At 45.9% G+C, this 16,276-nt stretch overlaps 1 protein-coding gene and 1 long non-coding RNA gene across 2 annotated transcripts in view; both read left to right on the plus strand.

Annotated features, from left to right (window-relative positions):
* The window catches only part of LOC129859010 (neuropilin and tolloid-like protein 1), a gene marked incomplete at its 5' end in the record, with an annotated part of 37,689 nt that extends 21,413 nt beyond the window's left edge, over positions 1 to 16,276 (plus strand). Inside the window, 4 exons of the mRNA XM_055928305.1 lie at positions 4,450 to 4,563; positions 9,005 to 9,626; positions 10,708 to 10,780; positions 15,327 to 16,276. Of these exons, the coding sequence (XP_055784280.1) occupies positions 4,450 to 4,563; positions 9,005 to 9,626; positions 10,708 to 10,768 (797 nt within the window). The remainder of the gene's footprint in view (positions 1 to 4,449; positions 4,564 to 9,004; positions 9,627 to 10,707; positions 10,781 to 15,326) is intronic.
* LOC129859011 (uncharacterized) lies at positions 836 to 3,965 on the plus strand. Its single transcript, XR_008760123.1, has 8 exons — positions 836 to 1,446; positions 1,734 to 1,795; positions 1,951 to 2,198; positions 2,354 to 2,384; positions 2,517 to 2,764; positions 2,889 to 3,167; positions 3,300 to 3,361; positions 3,792 to 3,965. It is a non-coding gene; the product is annotated as an uncharacterized LOC129859011 (long non-coding RNA).

A 16,276-nucleotide genomic window follows, 5' to 3' on the forward strand; every position in this document is an offset into this window, starting at 1 on the left:
CTCTCTCCCTCGTCTCCTCACATCTCTCACTTTGTATGATCTCAGTCGCCAACAATCATCGCAGCTACAGCTCTGTATCTTACGGATACACACATACACGCACACGCACAAACACACATACACACACATATGCACACATGTACATACACACACGTACGCACGCACAAACACACACGCACAGCGTTCCATTCTCTGCCAGTATCAACACACCGTCATAACGTACCTCTTCTAAGTTTGCACGTGTCTCCCTATTGGCATATATACGTAGGTAATTAGTGTTCCCATTCAAGTTAAGTTATGTATATATGCAGTAACTCTGGCCCTGAAGGATTCAGGCCTACATGTGTTAGTGTGATATCTCCAGGATTTCAAGGTATTCCCTCCAGGTGTTACCCTGCCTGTGTAATTATATAGATCGCTTTATGAAGAACTCTCTCGTGTTAGTCTGACATGTAATTATATAGATCGCTTTATGAAGTACACTCCCAGAGAGATTACTATGCACGGCCTTGTCTCAGGGGATTTCTAAAAAAGGAGGAAAGATGAAAATTCATGAAGAACAGATGGTTCAGAGCTGAATCATTTATACAGGTTCATGTCTGTCTCTGATAATGATTCATGTTGTTGACTGATTTGTGCTTCCTGCTGGGGTTGATTTTGTGTCAGATCAGACGCGGTAACTAGGCTGTTTGGTCTGCAATAGTATGCACTCCTTTCATTAAAATCACAATCATCCTTAACCATTTGAGTAGTGTAGCTTATACTTGTGATTATTATGGGGAAACGTCTAATACATAATTGATTACAAAAATGGAAGGGGTGACAGTAAACTCAGTCAAAACAGAAAATGTGTGTCAGTCTGTTTCTTGTGAAAACAGTGAACAACTTGTGAACATTTCTGAATTATAATATATGGAGTGGAGCCTAGTAGTTAGAGTGTTGGGTGGCAGGTAGCCTAGTGGTTAGAGCGTTGGGTGACAGGTAGCCTAGTGGTTAGAGCGTTGGGTGGCAGGTAGACTAGTGGTTAGAGCGTTGGGCGGCAGGTAGCCTAGTGGTTAGAGCGTTGGGCGGCAGGTAGCCTAGTGGTTAGAGCGTTGGGCGGCAGGTAGCCTAGTGGTTAGAGCGTTGGGCGGCAGGTAGCCTAGTGGTTAGAGCGTTGGGCGGCAGGTAGCCTAGTGGTTAGAGTGTTGGGCGGCAGGTAGCCTAGTGGTTAGAGTGTTGGGTGGCAGGTAGCCTAGTGGTTAGAGCGTTGGGTGGCAGGTAGCCTAGTGGTTAGAGCGTTGGGTGGCAGGTAGCCTAGTGGTTAGAGCGTTGGGCGGCAGGTAGCCTAGTGGTTAGAGTGTTGGGCGGCAGGTAGCCTAGTGGTTAGAGTGTTGGGCGGCAGGTAGCCTAGTGGTTAGAGTGTTGGGCGGCAGGTAGCCTAGTGGTTAGAGCGTTGGGTGGCAGGTAGCCTAGTGGTTAGAGCGTTGGGTGCCAGGTAGCCTAGTGGTTAGAGCGTTGGTTGGCAGGTAGCCTAGTGGTTAGAGTGTTGGGTGGCAGGTAGCCTAGTGGTTAGAGCGTTGGGTGCCAGGTAGCCTAGTGGTTAGAGTGTTGGGCGGCAGGTAGGATAGTGGTTATAGCGTTGGGTGGCAGGTAGCCTAGTGGTTAGAGCGTTGGGCCAGTACCCAGCAGGTAGCCTAGTGGTTAGAGTGTTGGGTGGCAGGTAGCCTAGTAGTTAGAGCGTTGGGTGGCAGGTAGCCTAGTGGTTAGAGTGTTGGGCGGCAGGTAGCCTAGTGGTTAGAGTGTTGGGCGGCAGGTAGCCAAGTGGTTAGAGCGTTGGGCGGCAGGTAGCCTAGTGGTTAGAGCGTTGGGCGGCAGGTAGCCTAGTGGTTAGAGCGTTGGGCGGCAGGTAGCCTAGTGGTTAGAGCGTTGGGCGGCAGGTAGCCTAGTGGTTAGAGCGTTGGGCGGCAGGTAGCCTAGTGGTTAGAGTGTTGGGCGGCAGGTAGCCTAGTGGTTAGAGTGTTGGGTGGCAGGTAGCCTAGTGGTTAGAGCGTTGGGTGGCAGGTAGCCTAGTGGTTAGAGCGTTGGGTGGCAGGTAGCCTAGTGGTTAGAGCGTTGGGCGGCAGGTAGCCTAGTGGTTAGAGTGTTGGGCGGCAGGTAGCCTAGTGGTTAGAGTGTTGGGCGGCAGGTAGCCTAGTGGTTAGAGTGTTGGGTGGCAGGTAGCCTAGTGGTTAGAGCGTTGGGTGGCAGGTAGCCTAGTGGTTAGAGCGTTGGGTGCCAGGTAGCCTAGTGGTTAGAGCGTTGGTTGGCAGGTTGCCTAGTGGTTAGAGTGTTGGGTGGCAGGTAGCCTAGTGGTTAGAGCGTTGGGTGCCAGGTAGCCTAGTGGTTAGAGTGTTGGGCGGCAGGTAGGATAGTGGTTATAGCGTTGGGTGGCAGGTAGCCTAGTGGTTAGAGCGTTGGGCCAGTACCCAGCAGGTAGCCTAGTGGTTAGAGTGTTGGGTGGCAGGTAGCCTAGTAGTTAGAGCGTTGGGTGGCAGGTAGCCTAGTGGTTAGAGTGTTGGGCGGCAGGTAGCCTAGTGGTTAGAGTGTTGGGCGGCAGGTAGCCTAGTGGTTAGAGCGTTGGGCGGCAGGTAGCCTAGTGGTTAGAGCGTTGGGCGGCAGGTAGCCTAGTGGTTAGAGCGTTGGGCGGCAGGTAGCCTAGTGGTTAGAGCGTTGGGCGGCAGGTAGCCTAGTGGTTAGAGCGTTGGGCGGCAGGTAGCCTAGTGGTTAGAGTGTTGGGCGGCAGGTAGCCTAGTGGTTAGAGTGTTGGGTGGCAGGTAGCCTAGTGGTTAGAGCGTTGGGTGGCAGGTAGCCTAGTGGTTAGAGCGTTGGGTGGCAGGTAGCCTAGTGGTTAGAGCGTTGGGTGGCAGGTAGCCTAGTGGTTAGAGTGTTGGGCGGCAGGTAGCCTAGTGGTTAGAGTGTTGGGCGGCAGGGAGCCTAGTGGTTAGAGTGTTGGGTGGCAGGTAGCCTAGTGGTTAGAGCGTTGGGTGGCAGGTAGCCTAGTGGTTAGAGCGTTGGGTGCCAGGTAGCCTAGTGGTTAGAGCGTTGGTTGGCAGGTAGCCTAGTGGTTAGAGTGTTGGGTGGCAGGTAGCCTAGTGGTTAGAGCGTTGGGTGCCAGGTAGCCTAGTGGTTAGAGTGTTGGGCGGCAGGTAGGATAGTGGTTATAGCGTTGGGTGGCAGGTAGCCTAGTGGTTAGAGCGTTGGGCCAGTACCCAGCAGGTAGCCTAGTGGTTAGAGTGTTGGGTGGCAGGTAGCCTAGTAGTTAGAGCGTTGGGTGGCAGGTAGCCTAGTGGTTAGAGTGTTGGGCGGCAGGTAGCCTAGTGGTTAGAGTGTTGGGCGGCAGGTAGCCTAGTGGTTAGAGCGTTGGGCCAGTACCCAGCAGGTAGCCTAGTGGTTAGAGTGTTGGGCGGCAGGTAGCCTAGTGGTTAGAGCGTTGGGCCAGTACCCAGCAGGTAGCCTAGTGGTTAGAGTGTTGGCCGGCAGGGAGCCTAGTGGTTAGAGCGTTGGGCCAGTACCCAGCAGGTAGCCTAGTGGTTAGAGTGTTGGGCGGCAGGGAGCCTAGTGGTTAGAGCGTTGGGCCAGTACCCAGCAGGTAGCCTAGTGGTTAGAGTGTTGGGCGGCAGGGAGCCTAGTGGTTAGAGCGTTGGGTGCCAGGACCCAGCAGGTAGCCTAGTGGTTAGAGCGTTGGGTGCCAGGTAGCCTAGTGGTTAGAGTGTTGGGCCAGGACCCAGCAGGTAGCCTAGTGGTTAGAGTGTTGGGCCAGGACCCAGCAGGTAGCCTAGTGGTTAGAGCGTTGGGCGGCAGGTAGCCTAGTGGTTAGAGTGTTGGGTGGCAGGTAGCCTGGTGGTTAGAGTGTTGGGTGGCAGGTAGCCTAGTGGTTAGAGCGTTGGGTGGCAGGTAGCCTAGTGGTTAGAGCGTTGGGTGGCAGGTAGCCTAGTGGTTAGAGTGTTGGGCCAGTACCCAGCAGGTAGCCTAGTGGTTAGAGCGTTGGGTGGCAGGTAGCCTAGTGGTTAGAGCGTTGGGTGGCAGGTAGCCTAGTGGTTAGAGCGTTGGGCCAGTACCCAGCAGGTAGCCTAGGGGTTAGAGCGTTGGGTGGCATGTAGCCTAGTGGTTAGAGCGTTGGGTGGCAGGTAGCCTAGTGGTTAGAGTGTTGGGCGGCAGGTAGCCTAGTGGTTAGAGCGTTGGGTGTCAGGTAGCCTAGTGGTTAGAGCGTTGGGTGCCAGGACCCGGAAGGTTGCTGGATCGAATCCCCGAGCTGTTCCCCTGGCACCGAAGACGTTGATCTCAATTTAGGCATCCCCCCCGCACCTCTCTGTTTCAACTGACTAGGTATCCCCTTTCCCCACTACATTTGTTACTGCAAACAGCTAATTCCTATGAGTACATGATGTATATCTCTGTCTAATGTTGCTCTCTCTCCTGTCGTTTCAGCTCCATGCGAGCCAGATGCCTTCTTCTGTCACAGTAACATGTGTATCAACAACACCCTGGTGTGTAACGGTATTCAGAACTGTGTCTACCCCTGGGACGAGAACCACTGCAAAGGTGAAAGGTCAAACCCAGGCTCAATATTATTATTATTTTTTTTTTTTTTTATGTCATTACATGAAGATAAGGGGGATCATAGCTACATTCAAAACATTTCAGGAGCTGATTCAAAACCTGTGTTTAACCCTTCATTATGGTTGGTGTCTTGACTGATTTGTCCAAAATCGGCTCTACCACTCTCTCCCTCTTCCAGCTCACTCTCTCCCTCTCCCAGCTCACTCTCACCCTCTCCCAGCTCATTCTCTCCCTGCTCACTCTCTCCCTCTCCCAGCTCACTCTCTCCCTCTTCCAGCTCACTCTCTCCCTCTCCCAGCTCACTCTCTCCCTCTTCCAGCTCACTCTCTCCCTCTCCCAGCTCACTCTCTCCCTCTCCCAGCTCACTCTCTCCCTCTTACAGCTCACTCTATCCTTCTCCCAGCTCACTCTCTCCCTCTCCCAGCTCACTCTCTCCCTCTCCCAGCTCACTCTCTTCCACTTCCAGCTCACTCTCTCCCTGCTCACTCTCTCCCTCTCCCAGCTCACTCTCTCCCTCTCCCAGCTCACTCTCTCCTTCTCCCAGTTCACTCTCTCCCTCTTCCAGCTCACTCTCTCCCTCTTCCAGCTCACTCTCTCCCTCTTCCAGCTCACTCTCTCCCTCTCCCAGCTCACTCTCTCCCTCTCCTAGCTCACTCTCTCCTTCTCCCAGCTCACTCTCTCCTTCTCCCAGCTCACTCTCTCCCTCTTCCAGCTCACTCTCTCCCTCTCCCAGCTCACTCTCTCCCTCTCCCAGCTCACTCTCTCCCTCTTACAGCTCACTCTCTCCCTCTCCCAGCTCACTCTCTCCCTCTCCCAGCCCAATCTCTCCCTCTTCCAGCTCACTCTCTCCCTCTCCCAGCTCACTCTCTCCCTCTCCCAGCTCACTCTCTCCTTCTCCCAGCTCACTCTCTCCCTCTCCCAGCTCACTCTCTCCCTCTCCCAGCTCACTCTCTCCCTCTTCCAGCTCACTCTCTCCCTCTTCCAGCTCACTCTCTCCCTCTTCCAGCTCACTCTCTCCCTCTCCCAGCTCACTCTCTCCTTCTCCCAGCTCACTCTCTCCCTCTCCCAGCTCACTCTCTCCCTCTTCCAGCTCACTCTCTCCCTCTCCCAGCTCACTCTCTCCCTCTCCCAGCTCAGTCTCTCCCTCTCCCAGCTCACTCTCTCCCACCCCCTGTTCACTCTCTCGCTCTTCCAGCTCACTCTCTCCCTCTTCCAGCTCTTTCCCAGCTCACTCTCTCCCTCTCCCAGCTCACTCTCTCCCTCTCCCAGCTCACTCTCTCCCTCTCCCAGCTCACTCTCTCCCTCTCCCACTCTCTCCCTCTCCCAGCTAACGCTCTCCCTCTTCCAGCTCTCTCCCAGCTCACTCTCTCCCTCTCCCAGCTCACTCTCTTCCTCTTCCAGGTCACTCTCTCCCTCTCCCAGCTCACTCTCTCCCTCTCCCCTCTCTCTTGAATTTAACACATTAATTCCCGTCAATCCAAACCAATCCACCGTGTATCCCCTCCCTGTATCCAATCTATGTTCCCCTCAATCCATGCACTTCCCACAGTGTTTCCTTCACACTCTGCTAATAGAATTCTATCCCACCTGATGCTCAGTATTCCAATGTATGTATTTTACCCAGAAACATTCAGCACAATTCCCTGTGCATTGATCTCTCCCGTTCTCCGCCTCTCTCCCTCTCTCCCTCTCTCCCTCTCAGCCTCTCTCCCTCTCTCCCCTTCTCCGCCTCTCTCCCCTTCTCCGCCTCTCTCCCTCTCTCCCCTTCTCCGCCTCTCTCCTTCTCTCCCCTTCTCCGCCTCTCTCCATCTCTCCCTCTCTGCCTCTCTCCCTCTCTCCCTCTCTGCCTCTCTCCCTCTCTCCCCTTCTCCGCCTCTCTCCCCTTCTCCGCCTCTCTCCCTCTCTCCCTCTCTGCCTCTCTCCCTCTCTCTCCCTCTCTCCCTCTCTGCCTCTCTCCCTCTCTCCCTCTCTGCCTCTCTCCCTCTCTCCCTCTCTCTCCCTCTCTCCCCCTCTCTCCCTCTCTCCCTCTCTGCCTCTCTCCCTCTCTCCCTCTCTCTCCCTCTCTCCCTCTCTGCCTCTCTCCCTCTCTCCCTCTCAATCCATACCTGATTCTGGTGCACACTTCCTTAACAATGTATCATGTTCCACTGATCCCATGTCATGACCCACTGCCAATCTATCCTCAATGAAGACCAAGTCTATAAATATTCCATTGCTTATTATTTTATTTCCTGAACTCTGTCCCTCTCAGCTTTTTCCTGATCTTCAGTGCTTCTCTGTTACCTCAGTGTTCTCCACACTCTCTCTGTGTCTCCTTTTCGATCTGCACCATGATTCATACAACCCCTTCCCTTCTGTCCTGTTGGTCCTCAGGGTTGATCAGGGGCCATTGTACGTTTATTTTATTTCCTGAACTAGGTTCCCTTTCAACGCCCTCTCCTGATCTCTCCTGACTCCCTCTGTTCTTACAGCTGTCCAATTAGATCCATACAATGATCCTTAGCTCTTTATGTCTGAGCTCCACATCAGTTGATACAGTTCCTCCTGACGGACTCCTACAGGGAAGAGGTTAGCACTGGTTCTAGTGGGTTGGTAGGACACATGCTATATCTAAGGCTGGGTGAACTGTTCCTCCAAGCTCCTTTCAGTGTGTGGGCTACACACTAACATGCTAGTGACCAGAGTTTGAACCCAGGCAGCCGCCAAACCTCTCCATTCACTGCATGTTTGTTCCTCTGTCTAACCCTGATGTTTGTTCCTCTGTCTAACCCTGGTGTTTGTTCCTCTGTCTAACCCTGATGTTTGTTGCTCTGTCTATCCCTGGTGTTTGTTCCTCTGTCTAACCCTGGTGTTTGTTCCTCTGTCTAACCCTGGTGTGTGTTGCTCTCCAACCCTGGTGTTTGTTCCTCTGTCTAACCCTGGTGTTTGTTCCTCTGTCTAACCCTGGTGTGTGTTGCTCTCCAACCCTGGTGTTTGTTGCTCTGTCTAACCCTGGTGTGTGTTGCTCTCCAACCCTGGTGTTTGTTCCTCTGTCTATCCCTGGTGTTTGTTGCTCTCCAACCCTGGTGTTTGTTCCTCTGTCTATCCCTGGTGTTTGTTGCTCTGTCTAACCCTGGTGTTTGTTCCTCTGTCTAACCCTGGTGTTTGTTCCTCTGTCTAACCCTGGTGTTTGTTGCTCTGTCTAACCCTGGTGTTTGTTGCTCTGTCTAACCCTGGTGTTTGTTGCTCTGTCTAACCCTGGTGTTTGTTCCTCTGTCTAACCCTGGTGTTTGTTGCTCTGTCTAACCCTGGTGTTTGTTGCTCTGTCTAACCCTGGTGTTTGTTGCTCTGTCTAACCCTGGTGTTTGTTGCTCTGTCTAACCCTGGTGTTTGTTCCTCTGTCTAACCCTGGTGTTTGTTCCTCTGTGTATCCCTGGTGTTTGTTCCTCTGTCTAACCCTGGTGTTTGTTGCTCTGTCTAACCCTGGTGTTTGTTCCTCTGTCTAACCCTGGTGTTTGTTCCTCTGTCTAACCCTGGTGTTTGTTGCTCTGTCTAACCCTGGTGTTTGTTCCTCTGTCTAACCCTGGTGTTTGTTGCTCTGTCTAACCCTGGTGTTTGTTCCTCTGTGTATCCCTGGTGTTTGTTCCTCTGTCTAACCCTGGTGTTTGTTGCTCTGTCTAACCCTGGTGTTTGTTCCTCTGTCTAACCCTGGTGTTTGTTGCTCTGTCTAACCCTGGTGTTTGTTCCTCTGTCTAACCCTGGTGTTTGTTGCTCTGTCTAACCCTGGTGTTTGTTCCTCTGTCTATCCCTGGTGTTTGTTCCTCTGTCTATCCCTGGTGTTTGTTGCTCTGTCTAACCCTGCTGCTGCTCATCAATAACATCTTTATCATGTAGCTTATTTCCTCTGTGTGTTGGGAATCATATTTGCTTGTTAACTGTGATCTAGCTGTCTGCTGGGATGTGTGTGTGTGTGTGTGTGTGTGCGTGCGTGCGTGCGTGCGTGTGATTATGCAGGAAACTTTGGTGCTGTTTTCGTGACTTGTGTGGGTGTAAGTTGGTAATTTCTTAAAGGGACAGTGCCACACAGTGGAATCATTTTAGAACTGCAGTGTGTTTTACCACTTGGCTGCATCTACAAAGAGGAGATGAAAGCAAAGGACACACTCTCTAAATTAAAAACATTAACCTGTCTCCTGACCTCTGAATTAGAAACATTAACTCTAAAACAGAAACATTAACATGTCTCCTGACCTCTGAATTAGAAACATTAACATGTCTCTTGACCTCTAAAACAGAAACATTAACATGTATCTTGACCTCTACTATTTGGTCTTCTCACTGTATCTCTCTGTCTCCCTCCCACCTATCTCTCTCTTTCTCTCTCCCCTTATCTTTCTCTCTCCTCATCCCTTCCCTCTCATCCTCTCCCTCCTACCCCCTACAGAGAAAAGGAAAGCTAACATCCTGGACAACCTGAACAACACCAACGGCACCATCATCGGCGTCACCTGCTGCATCGTCCTCATCCTCCTCATCGTGTCTGTCATCGTTCAGATCAAACAACCCAGGAAGAAGTACATCCTCAGGCGCGAGGACTTTGACCCCACGATGTTCCAGGAGGTATTCGAGCCGCAGCATTATGGGCTCTGCACGTTACGCAGCACCACGCATGCCACCACCGCTTCGGCGGATATAGCGGATCTAGCAGAGGACTTGGAGAACTACCACGCACTGCACCGCTCGTCCTCGCGCTGCGTCCATGACCACCATTGTGGATCCACCTCCAACCCTGGTTCCACCCACCTGTCCCAGCTGTCACTCAGTGGGCGGGAGGGCCGCGGGAACCTGAGCGCACGCGAGGCCGCGGCCCTCCTCACGGACCTTCCACCGCAGTCGGTACGGCCGCTGCTGCCCAGCGTTGCCACGGGGAACCGGCGCAGCATCCTAGTGATGAAGCACAGCTACTCGCAGGAAGCGGCCGACAATGGGTGTGACCCCGACGACGACCTGGAAGAGGTTCCCACGACGAGCCACCGACTGTCGCGTCACGAGAAGGCAGTCCAGCGGTCAGTATCTATAGATTTCCATGATAATCAATGATAACTCAATCTGTCAATCAATGAAGACATCCTAATAGAAGATGTCATGGTGGAGGGTGACATTGATTTTTCTTCCTTTTTTAAACATTTTTTAATCCTCCTCTACTTTTCTTCTTTCCTTCATTCTACTGTTCATTTATTTGTTTGGAGGGGAGGGTTTATGCTTTCTTTTCTGCTTCGATCTTCCTTTTTCCCGTCAACTCTGTTATCATTCATAAAGGGCAATGCTGTGGTAGTGAGAGCTGCCCCCTGTGCTTCTTTATCACCCATTATGTCACTTCTTCCCCTTCTCACTATCTTTATATTGATTTATTTCTCCATCTGTGTAGCTCCTGTGGCTCCAGACCACGCCCACAAATATGACCAGTGTCCTTGCTAAGTATTTAGATCTACGTCGTGAATTAAAAGACTGATTTATGATGTACAACGATAGTGCATGTTGCCTTTTTTCTACAGAGGACATGCAGATCAGTCTGTCTGTCTTCTCTGACTCTCAACACAAGGGCTTGTATTGGTGCCTGGCACCGATAAAGATATTATTGATTCATCCATTTAGAATGCAAATAACTTTATTTCATAAACTCAAAAGATAACTTCTAACAGTAAGAAAGTGAATTATGTTTTTAACTGTGATAATGTAATTTTTTTTGGTGCAGTTCACTTTGGCATGAACTTGTTTTCTATAAATGATTTAAAATAATATTTTAATGTACATGTATCTGCATCGTGATGGCTTGATGCATTACATGTTACCAAGAATAAATGGAGGAACACTTCTTGTACCTCCAAAATAACTTCCAAGATCCAGTACCTTTGTTGTGCATGCACTTTGTGTGCTCTACTCTATTCAACCTGTATACCTGTATACGTCTTGGTTTAACTACAGTATAATTCACAGCACAGATATTTCTATGCATGCAAGACTTCCAGAGCTCAAAACTCTGTTGAAATGTTCTGCAATTTTTTTTTGTAGCAAATATATGCATTTTATATATGATAATCTCTATGCAAACGTTTGATATTAAACAACAGAGCGGTGACATTTCAGGTTCTGCCTCATTGGCTCTTTGAGCAAACAGGAATCAGAATACAACACGACTAGGGTCTAAGACAATCTCAAGGTAAGCCCCCCCCCTCTCTCTCACTTATACAACAACTAAACATACTGTATGTTGTTGCTGTGTAGTTCATAGCTTCACCATGTCAGTCAGTTTCTCAGTCATTGTAGTTTGATGTAGCTTTGATTGTTACATTTTTCGTGAAGTTGTTCTGGATATAGTTTGTTTTTTGTATGATTCATTGTCATCATCAAGATGGTCCCTCTGCTTGCCGCCATCTTGGTTTGTGGTGCGTTTTTTTGTGTGAAATTTGGCTGCTATTTATTTATTTTTTTGCGTGTTCTATTTGAAGCTCGTACTTGTGTCCTCTTCTTTTCGAGGGCCCATCTTGATCATCCTGTTATTATTTACTAGCATGGACTTTTCCAGTCATCTTCCGTTGAACCTGTGGACATTAAGGATGTTTCTACCCTTTGACCTGTATTATTTAACATAAGGATATTTTATTAACCTCTAACGCCTCACAAACCCGGATCCGGGATCCCCCCCATCAAAAAAGCTGACTAGCATAGCCTAGCCTAAAGCCACAGGGATATCATATAATAAAATGTTCATGGAATCACAAGTCCAACACACCAAATGAAAGATACACATCTTGCGAATCCAGCCATCATTTCTGATTTTTTAAATAATTTACAGGGAAGACACAATATGTAAATCTATTAGCTAACCACGTTAGCAAAAGACACCACTTTATTACTCCACCATTTTTTTACTCCATCAGTAGGTATCACAATTTCGACCAAATAAAGATATAAATAGCCACTAACCAAGAAAAGACTTCATCAGATGACAGTCTGATAACATATTTATTGTATAGCATATGTTTTGTTCGAAAAATGTGCATATTTCAGGTATAAATCATAGTTTACCATTGCAGCCACCATCACAACTCTCACCAAAGCGACTAGAATAACTACAGAGACCATCGTGTATTACTTAATTACTCATCATAAAACATTTTTTTAAATACACAGCGTACAGCAGATGAAAGACACAGATCTTGTGAATCCAGCCAATATTTCAGATTTTCTAAGTGTTTTACAGCGAAAACACAATATAGCGTTATATTAGCTTACCACAATAGCAAACATCACAACAGCATTGATTCAAGGCAAAAATAGCGATAACGTATAAACCACCAAAATATATTAATTTTTTCACTAACCTTCTCAGAATTCTTCAGATGACAGTCCTATAACATCATGTTACACAATGCATATAGAGTTTGTTCGAAAATGTGCATATTTAGCGCCACAAATCGTGGTTATACAATGAGAAAAGTAGCAAAGCTGCCCAGAAAATGTCAGGAGAAATCTTTGAAGAGGCACCTATTCTAATCAGTAACTATTCCAAAACTTGACTAAAAAATACAGGTTGGACAGCAATTGAAAGACAAATTAGTTCTTAATGCAATCGCTGGGTTACATTTTTAAAATTAACGTTACTTCAAGCATACAGCGTGCGCTAAAGCGAGACGCACCGAAATTCATGCCGGAATTATTATTTGACATTTTTCAACAGAACAACGAATTATCAGCATAAATAGTTCTTACTTTTTGATGAACTCTCATCAGAATCTTGGGAAAGGTGTCCTTTGTCCAAAAGAATCGTTGCTAGGTTGGAGAACGTCCTCTTCCACGTTGCAATTAGCAGTAAACATTAGCATGAGAGAGAGAGATACCCAACCCCCTAGAACGCCAGGAAATGAAATACCCGAAAATCGCAATATACTGACTTAAACTGATATAACTCGGTTTAAAATAACAACATTATGATGTCTTTAACACCTATATCGAATAAAAACAGAGCCGGATATATCTAAGAGCTAAAACAGGAGCTTCTAGCACGACATGCCAAGGTCCTTCCTGCGTCAGAGCGAAGAGTCAAAAGAGCGGACACCTCGTTTCCAAGCAATTTATAAACTTTCAGATCTGCCTAGAGACTCCATTTCAAGTCCCTCTATTCGCTGACACCCAGGGGAAGGCGTATGCAGTGCATCTCAACCAATAGAGGACAGGCAAATTAATAAACTGTTCTGGGAACAGCGAGCAGATTTCAGCATTTTCAAATCCTCATAGGAAAATTGCTTTAAGTCCAGTTCTGTTTCACTCACAGACATAATTCAAACGGTTTTAGAAACTAGAGAGTGTTTTCTATCTATCCAATAGTAATAATAATATGCATATTGTACGAGCAAGAATTGAGTACGAGGCAGTTTAATTTGGGCACTATTTTTTCCAATGGGGAAACAGCGCCCCCATATTGACAAGAAGTTTTAACAGACTTTTGATTAAGCCTATATATAGTACTTTCCAAGTACATACACCAATACTAAAATCATAGTTTTAATTCTAAACAAGTTAGTCAACTGTAATGTTTTCAGACATTGACAACATATTCCCGAAGTCACACTTACACTGTATTCTCCTGTTTTCTTGACTTGTTGAATGAATCAAATACTGAACATGGCTTTTTCCAGCATCTATGTCTACTGTTGTCTTCAGTTTTAGCTTAACGTTCAAAAAAGGCACTTGCACATCGGAGCTATCTTTGTTGCAGGTGCGTGGTAACAATAACATGAGAGAAAAAAAGAAGAAACCCACACACTGTTTTTGCTAGTATCACTACTCTTTATTAAGCGTTACGTATCGGCCACAAGGCCTTCGTCAGAGCTTTTGTGAGTGTTTTTTTATTTGCACCCTTATATAGGAGCAATGTCTACATAAGAGTGCAAATTAAAAACACTCACGAAGGCCTTGAGGCTGAAACGTAAACCTTAATAAAGAGCAGTGATACTATCAAGAGCAGTGTGTGGATTGTTTTTTTATTTTTCTCTCAAGTTACCTTAATTTGAAAGAATAGTATTGAATGTCTTTAGTCGGGTAATACTTTAAGTGAACGTTCCGTCATAATGCCTAGATAAGGTTGTCATATTACATATCACCGAGACATTTTTTGTGCCAAGTTTATCGTAATAATACAATTGACTGGTAATAACTAGTTGATCACTTGGGAACTAACCCCAGTGTTCTATAGCCTTATTTGAATTCGCCAAATCAAAATAAAAAAACAATTTAACATCTAGATTGAAAGTTAAGTCAACCACTAATACAATTCATGCAATTATAAATAAGTTCACTATAACATAAACAAAGGACATCCATTCATAAAAGTATTATTGCTAGTGTTAATTGATTTCATGCTAAATAAACTAAATTACATTTCAAATAAATGCCAATGCAAAACTAACCTTTGATATTTTAATTTTCAAATTTTGATTCCTCTCGAGAATGTTAAATTATTTTAAAAATGTTGTTTATTATTTGACAAAAAAACGATTTCATTTCAGTTCATTTGTCACACCGTCTTTTAGTAGCCTGTCATCATTGTACTCAGACTTTTCTACTGGGAGTATTTGAAAAGAGGAGCGTTTTCAAAGCTTAGTAAGAAAATAAGCAATAAAGCTTAATCGTTTTTCTTTTAAGGTTTTATCTAATCATTTTCGACAATGTGTTTTCCAAGTCCTTATCATTCAAGTCCAATCAAGTCATGTGATTCTTTATAAAACAAAATGAAAGGAAATGAATTTGGTTGCGAGTAATATTTGCAAAATATAAATACAAATAGTTGCAAACTCACATGCACATGCACACACACATGTGCCCCAACACACACATGTGCCCCAACACACACATGTGCCCCAACACACACATGTGCCCCAACACACACATTTGCTCCAACACACACACTCTCACAAATGGACACCATTTAGCGTACACCAAGACTATACTAAATCTAAATATTTTGATCTCCACTCTATCGTACAATGTATTTCCAGTCCACTCTCACTTAAACATTATCGGGAAGTTGTTACAGTGTTGACAATGACACGGATGATGTCATTGTCTACACTACATCGTTGCAACTATGCTGACACCTTCAGTATCCCAACAATAAATCAATCTTTACTTTAATTTCACATGCTTGCTCAGTTTTCCGCTTGCTGATGTTTATGTTAGTGTTTGTTCTTTCAGTAATGCACTTTGTGTGTTTTCACATGTTCAGTTTATGTTTTGTGGTCACTTCATTTTGACACAGCTTGTTGTGCTGTTATTGTATTACTGTAATTTAAATGTAAGAGAATGAAAATCAAATGCTATGTAAACACACACACACAGAGAGACAGCAAAATAACAGTACATATCTTAACCCTGTAGGCAACTTACAAAAAGATGAGCCTACTTTATGTTGGAAGGTGTTATTGCTTTAGGGTCTAATTTCATTCACACAGTAAACTGTTCTAATGAAACTTCAGGATGGCGACAGGTAAAGTTTAATCACATCAAACTGTAATAACATTTAGTTATATATATTATATATATATTATATATATATATATATATATATATATTTTTTTTTTCCAGATTAACATTCTTAGTTCTTAAAAAAAACATATCCAATTGAAGCTGTCTCAAACACGTGAGAGAGAATAGAGTTGCAGTAACTGTGGACAGAGTAGGATAATAATGTTTTCTTGTCTCTACAGGTACTTCAGAAAGATGAATCATTCTTCTGCATCTTGCCAAGTTTGACAATTTATGGAAGTAACATTAATCTCCCTCATGAGAACTGTTGCATTGAGCGACAAAAACAATTTAGAGTGTTGTGATAAGAAGAAAAAAAATGTATTTTTTGTTGTTGTGAGTATGCGTTGTCTTGTTTTGATGACAGCGGTGCAATGCCCTGTTGGTGTTCATCAAATGGCTGAGATTGTAAAGCCAGAGACACATACTGATACTTTCGGATACTGGACTGAAACTTTAAAAGATACATAAATACCTTAAATGTACATTGTTCATGGACTGAACCTCAACCTGTTCTTTTAAACTTTTTATTTTATTTGTATTTAACATCAAACACGTGAGGACGCCATTTTGGTACTGAAATCCCATCTGTGTCGCTGTGTCGCTGTTATGTTTCCTACACTCTATTAGGGCTCAAGTTCTTTCCCCTGGACGAAGTTTCAAACCCCAGAGAATGTTGTGATGTCATAAGGGTATAAACTGTATAGTGTTCCAAGCCACTGGACAGGAAGGCTCTCCATGTTGGTATTTTCTGAGGACTGAAATGGGACATTGGGATGTATAGGTCATTTCTATGGCAGCCACAGGTCTCATCAGGAAGTAATGAAATTGGTTTTGAGAATTCCCAGTCAGATTTCCTACTAGGAACCTAAACATTGGTAATGGTTGTATTTGTGGCTTGTCTATGCACACTAGACTACAGTAAGAAAAGTGGGCTCAATTATTAGGCTACTACATAATCCCTTGATTGCCCAATAGCCTTAGGCCTTCTTTGCATTAACATCAATATTTTATTTCCTGTCTTTCAGAATATGTCTGAGACCCCTCTGTTTGCTGAGATCTCTACTTTGTTTGGTAACACATTAAAGAAATGCTGGGCAGAATGTTTTCAATAAACTGATACTAAATCTTA

The sequence above is a fragment of the Salvelinus fontinalis genome, chromosome 7 (assembly GCF_029448725.1).
Source record: "Salvelinus fontinalis isolate EN_2023a chromosome 7, ASM2944872v1, whole genome shotgun sequence".
Taxonomy (NCBI): domain Eukaryota; kingdom Metazoa; phylum Chordata; class Actinopteri; order Salmoniformes; family Salmonidae; genus Salvelinus; species Salvelinus fontinalis.